At 36.6% G+C, this 6,878-nt stretch overlaps 1 protein-coding gene across 1 annotated transcript; it reads right to left on the reverse strand.

The window, feature by feature from the left end:
- Positions 1-1,755: 1,755 nt before the first annotated feature.
- Positions 1,756-6,619, reverse strand: LOC129238231 (uncharacterized). Its single transcript, XM_054873272.1, has 3 exons — positions 6,541-6,619; positions 6,074-6,482; positions 1,756-1,930 (listed from the first exon to the last, which is right to left on the reverse strand). The coding sequence occupies exons 1-3, from the start codon at positions 6,617-6,619 to the stop codon at positions 1,756-1,758; spliced, it is 663 nt and encodes a 220-aa protein (XP_054729247.1).
- Between the last annotated feature and the right edge of the window lie 259 nt (positions 6,620-6,878).

Raw genomic sequence — 6,878 nt, forward strand, 5'->3', positions numbered from 1 at the left:
TTAAGCACATTTTCGATTGTTTGAGCTCCAATTTCAAAGCATCAATCGTCTCTGGATGGTTCGCTTAGCATTTGTCCTTAACGGCTCCCCAAAAAAAATAGTTTAACGGGCTTAAATCACAGCTCCGAGGCGGCCAACTGATATCGGAATTCAAAAACGGTAGCCAAAAGTTCGAGTGTAACTTTGGCAGTGTGACAAGTTGCACCGTCCTGTTGAAACCAAATGTCGTCTATGTCATCCTCTTCAATTTTTGGAAACAACTTGTTGAGCATGCCCCGTTAACGCTCACCATTTACTGTAACCGCGGCTCCTCGCTCATTTTCGAAAAAGAATGGCCCGATGATGTCGCCAGACCAAAAACCGCACCAAACAGTGACTCGTTGTGGATCCATTTGCTTCTCTACAGTAATGTGTGGATTTTCTGAGCCCCAAATCCGACAATTTTGCTTATTGACGTAGCCACCGATGTGAAAATCAGAAAAGAAGAAGAAGACTCACCACTTTGGAAATAGGTTTTCAATATTTCCCAATTTTGTTCAAGCGTATAGCGTCCCATTTCGTAAATGTCAAACCTTTAAGTAAATTATGAACACATTTGACATGTCATTTGTGTTACCATTCTCAAAAAAATAGGTGGTTCAAAAAGCAAACGCTATATGGCCCACCCTGTACATAACATAACAAATTTATTTGTACGCAATTAGTATTAGGTGGAGGCCGGATTCAAAACCCATTATGGGCATGAATCATCAAAAAATTGAAAAGGTTTTTTGCATAATGGTCGTTCCTCGGCAGGAATGCATTTGTGCCATGAAAAAGGTCCCTATAAAAAACATGATTTGCCATTTGATGTCTACATAGAACTGTAGGTCCTTCTATTTCTGGAAAATTATAAAGAAACAATGTAGAAACGTTTCATGCTTACTTAAACTTTTTTCCTCAAAGGAGCACCAAGGGAAGGAGGTTTTCGCTATCGAAGGCTCCCAGCGTTGCAGCTTCCCATTAGTCAGTGAGAAGTCAAATTTACATACATACGTGGTGCCCTTACTGTTGAAGCTCTCTATTACCGGTTGTCTGAGGGTAATGTCTCTACTGTGCATTGATTTTTACGCCTTTGGAATACAGGTATTGCAAAGAAAAGCAGATAAAATCTTATAAACCGTACCATTTTTTGCAGTAATTGGGTCTGCATTGCTTACGACAAAATTTTTAAATTTGTTAAAAAAAACTTAGAAAAATAACTCGCCCTCTGATCGACCTCATTTAAGAAATTATTTATTCGCAGCAATTATTTAAGTCCTATCTTTTGTCGTGAAAAATAAATAAACATTATTTTCAGCCGTCACCTGGAAGTGTCTGAGAACATGAAGCAACAATATTATTGTGTCACATCAAATGACTGCCATAAATTTTTAATGAAAAGTCACAACATTAATTCTTTGCTACAACGGCAACAACAGTGCCACAAACAAAAGCCGCATTGTCTGTGACCCAAAATGAAATTAACGTACCGCCATTGCAGGTCTGGCTTGTGCCCTTGCGCTACCAGCTAACAATGCAATCGGAAATGAATACTATATATTAGGCACCAAAATGCAAAAATAAAAACATTAAAAGAATATAATCAAAATAAATATGCGACAGTTAAAACAGGTAACAAAAGCTTTAATCAAACTGATTTGTGGCATGGACCGATTCCCGACAGCAAACGACAGCGATGGCAACAGAAACTGCAACAACAAGGGAAATTAACAATCAGCCACACGCGCACTGTGGCCCAGCAGTTTCCGCAATTGCTGCAACATTTGTAGTGACAGTTAATCCCCCGTTCATGTTCATGTGCAAGCGGAGTAATCCCCAGCTTTCATTCTCTGCGCTGATGGGCAGGTGCCAGCGGCAGCCTCCACAGATTACAATTATACCACCAATACTGTCGAAGAATAATCACCACAACTTAGCCGATTAATGAATGCATAAATCTCTCTAATTACGTTGCTGTTGTTGCCAATAATGTTGATGGCGGAATGTCGACTGTTGTTATTTCTTTGACATTTTGCTGGGGCTACTGCTGCCGATGCAGAACACGCGGACGACGTTTGGGGGACAACAGTTTCTGGGACAGCCAGCAAAGTCAGCAGCCACGTGTGGGACAACGATTTTACTGAAATTCTGTTGTGTGGGTGTTTCGGTTGGGTGATTGGTTGGTGGCGAATAATTTTGGAAATGAATGAGGAAACAGAGAATATGGAGCCACTGAAAAGGGAGCACGTCAATTCTGGCAATAATCAAATACACGGCGTGAGTTTACCGAAATGTTAACACAATTCTTCTTAACTTTGTTATGTTTATTTATTCCCATTACACGTTGCTATTATGGAATAGTTTACGCGTAATAACACCGCCCTAAAACAAGAGTATGCTGAACAAGTATGGAAGCGCTAAATTCGGTCAAGCCCGAACTTTATATACTAGCGCAGATTTTAGTAGAATCTAATTTTGGCTGGCGGTTCATTTTTGGAATAATTTTTGAGTTATGGTTTGTAGCATATAAACAGGAGAAAAAGAACACAATCATTGATTTTTTTATTAGCCAGAGCAAAGTATATTATTTATTATATTTTTGGCTTCCTGGCAATTCACTCTGACTAGATAATCCGTTACAGCCCTATTTAAGGTATAAATTCATATTTCTGTATCCTATATGTTTGTACTTATGTAAGAGTTTAATTAGAAGAATCCGAGCTGTAGTAGGCTCTAAAAGGTCTTTGAGCTTGATAGAATGACCAATCTCATTAATTTCGATACTGAAGCTAGGCAAGGTACATGCAATACGTACAATAGACGCTTCAGCTGATTCGCTGATTGACAGTATGAAAATATTAGACATAAGTGATTAGGGGTAGTCAGATTTTCAAAAAATCGGATTTTTTTTGCATTTTTTTTAAGTATAATATCTTAAAAATAATGTGTGAAAATTTGTAGGGAATCCGACAAATACTTTTCGAATTCTTCAAGAATTAACAAAGGGCGCTCGATAGAGAGGGGATCGATAGCAAAACTTTAAATGTGTTTTTCTGAAAACTATGTTTTTTGAACTGGTGATCACGGTAACTTAAGGGGGTGGTAGGGTTTAGCGCTAAAAAAACACTTTTTTTTCATTTTTGTAGTTTTGGTGGCAAAAAAACGTAAAACGAGCATTTTTGGCGAAAAATTTCGGCATATTTGTAAGTGAAAAACAACCTTAAAAAAAAAAAAATAAAAAAAAACAGTGGGGGGGGGGGGGGGGGAGGTATTTTTGATTTAGAAAACGTGTGCCAAATTTGAAAAGAATCGGTTGAATAGTTTCGGAGTTGTGATTGGCAACGACTTTTAAGAAGTCGTTTCGGGAAAAACGCGTTTGAAAAAATGACTCTGAAAAATTATCGATGCTCCGCATTCGAGGTAGAGTGCCTACAAAGGCTATAACTTTGAGAGTTCTGCTCCGATCCACTTTAAATTTTGACACAACATTCTTGAAATGATTTACTATAAGATGAGTGAGAAAAAAAATTTCAATTTTGTGACCCTACCCCCAAAAAAAATATTTCCTGAGGCCGCCATATTTTTAATTTTGAAAACATAATAAAAAAAAGCTTCGATTAGGCACAATAATTAATAAAACTTGTCCGATTGATTTTAGATGAATCTCCAAGGACTTGTGATGATCACCGCAAGGGACTTCTAGAGAAACTGACTTCATACAAACAGCGATAACTTTTACAATTATTTACTTATTTTTTTAATTTTTTCTAAAGTCAAGTGGAAGCATGATGTACTAATGCTATGTTTTATTTTTGTAAAATAAAGCAATCGACTAGCAAAAAAACAAAATTATTGAAAATCATAATTTTTTCGGGACTCTGACTACCCCTAACCCCATAAGCGTTGTGTATAAAATCAAATCCATATTCTAGTACGAGATTTATATTTTTTCGGTTTTTAGATTTCTTCTTTTACTTCATGCGATGGGTATGATATCATGATATGGTCGACCGCATACACTACGTTCACCTGAAGTTGTAGGAATATTATCTTCAAATATTACCTTGAATTCACTATCCCCCAAAGCGCTGCTACTTTTTTCAATACGATCTGTTATACCTCTTGCCTCATCCTATCGATCGTTAAACTTAGATAGTACATTTTTCTAAACAAATGTTCCAACTACACATATGTCACCTCGCTCTCTGATGACAATGTAAAAGTGTCCCTCAAACATTTTTTAACTCTGCACAATTTGTGCCTGACTTTTTGAAAAAGTCAAACAAAACTCTACGAGCACAAACAAATTCACTCATTGTGATAACTAAATAATTAGAAATTTGCCAAATCAACTATATATTTGAAGGGAACTTTAGATACATATGCTAGACTCATGGTTCAATAATAAAAGGTTTGCTCAGTAAGCAGCTTTCTCGTTCCCGCTTGATAAATCAGCTTTCTTAGCAAGACAATGGGTTGCTAGTCTAGAAATTTTGAGTAAAAGTGAAGGAAACGTAAAATGTGTAGAAAAGACATTTCATTTTCAAAATGATCTGCCTACAAGCAACAACTAGCTCAAGAGTTTGTATCAATATGTTCAGGACAAGTATGATATGGAATACAACCTGAGATACCGCTTAAGTCAGGACATGATAGAGTAATTAAGGCAATCCCATATTGATATATTAATGAAGAATTTAAAAAGGTTTATTCCTTATGATGTACTGATTTTGAAAGTATTCATGTTTTGCAAAGAGCTAGCATTTCTACAAAGAGTTACAAACAAGGAGAATAGCGAAGCGATCTATAGCATTGTAGGCTTCATTATAAGAAGTTGTGATTGACGGAACTTATTTCCCATGGGCCTATCTTAACATGGGTGGATGAAGTGTTCAGAGGAGGCTTAGCGAAGCACAGTACCAGCTTTCTGAGTATTGCTAAAAAAATGGAGTTAGTATATAAAAGTTTTAATGTTACAACTACTCAGCATACGGCAGCCCCTGGAAGAAGCTTATTGCGTGCCAAAGTGCCTGAGTACCAGCACCGACGACAGAAATGTGGGAATGTAGTTAGTAATGTAAAAATAATCGTGACTTGGAGGTTGAAACTTCTTCGAAAAACGTAGTAAAATAAGGTGGAAACATGTGGAAATTGTTTTTTGTCAATTTTTGCTTTTTTTACCATATATTTATTTATTTATACACATAAAAATGGGCATATATGAAATATATTTATTTAACTCTTCCATAAAATATGTACTTATGTACATTCAAATATTAAGTATGTAAAATTTACTTTCTAAAACTGTCGAACTTTGTTTTCATTAAAGTCAAAAAATACTTTTTTGCTACCATTTTTACCAAAAAGGATTTATTTTGTTCTACTTTCTTCACCTTCTTAAATGCATTCTTTTGTAAGGGAGTGCTAAAAGTCGAATGTCACAAGTGAGCAAACCTTTAATAATTGAACAATGTGCTAGGCTATGGATTTCAATTTTTTTAAAGATAATAGTTTTATTAAGGTCTGCGCCAAATATAATTAAAATTTACTTTGAAGTATATTTTTTCAAGCCGCTTTATTCAAGTAAATGTTTCATTAACTTAAAAGAAGAAAAATGACATGTCAAACTTAACCCTTTCGCTCCGACTTTTGCAGGGGATTTGCTCAAACTTTATTTTTGAGTTTTTGGATACCCATTGGTACTTTATGTGCGTAGAAACTAGATGAAGCTTGTAACTTATGAAGACAACGGTATTTTGAGGTGGGACATATGTGTCCCAACAGTATTTAAAAATGGAATATATTTGTCCCAACAGGGTACAAACTACACCTAGAAAGTAGAAACATTTTTTTGGTAATAACATATGATTTGTACATTTATTTATTTTATGAATGTGATGAAGCGAAACATTGTATACAGAATGGCAAATTACAAGCCCGGCAAATAATTTTTGTTCTTTTCTCGACTTTTCGATTGGCGCATGCTACGCACCGACGTCTTTTAGACTGCTCTATGAGTAAATGATCCCCCACATTTGTCATTGATTTGTACCTATTCAATGATCTTCCAGACCGACGGGATCGTTTATATGCGGTAGATTCCTTTCCTTTTTCAATTAGCGACTCAGCAATCTCGACCAGCACTGGTAAGAAGGCAGGTTTCTTCCTATTCAGCTCCGAATATATAACCCAAGTGTTTACAGCAGCCATCATCATGCCACGATAAAATACTTCTTTCCTCCATTTATTTGATTTTCTGTTTATATCATACAATCCCTGCATTTGATCTGCCAAGTCCACACCGCCCATAATTGCGCGGTACGTCTTTACGATGTCAGGGCATGGAAACTCTGCCTCAGTTCCATCTTTCATTTTGCGTCTAACAGTGCTCATTTCAGATGTGTGGCAGTTACTGAGCAGCATTACCTCTTTGACGTCCTGCCACTTTACCACTATGGTACCTGCAATTACGAAAGTTACTTAAAAAATTAATTAAAGGGTTTTAGTTTGACTTCGTACCCGCCGAATTAACTTTGAAAATAGCTTCCCCTCGCTGCAATTTTTCTGGTATTTTCGGAACATTCTTCCGGTTGGACATGCATGTTTCCAAAGCTGGATATTGTATGTTGTTAATAAGATTAACAGTGGTGAAAAAACGATCAAAGCAAAGTGTCACGTCAGGGTTAGAGATCGTTGCTGCAAGATCATTCACAACTCGTTCGCCGAGTGTCCCTTCAAGGACAGATCCTTTTTTCCACAATAGATACTCATGTCATAGGTGTATCCAGTCAAAGAATCGCAGCGAAGCCACATTTTGATGCCCCGTTTCACTGGCTTGAGTGGCATATATTGCTTGA

The sequence above is a fragment of the Anastrepha obliqua genome, chromosome 2 (assembly GCF_027943255.1).
Source record: "Anastrepha obliqua isolate idAnaObli1 chromosome 2, idAnaObli1_1.0, whole genome shotgun sequence".
NCBI classification, from domain to species: domain Eukaryota; kingdom Metazoa; phylum Arthropoda; class Insecta; order Diptera; family Tephritidae; genus Anastrepha; species Anastrepha obliqua.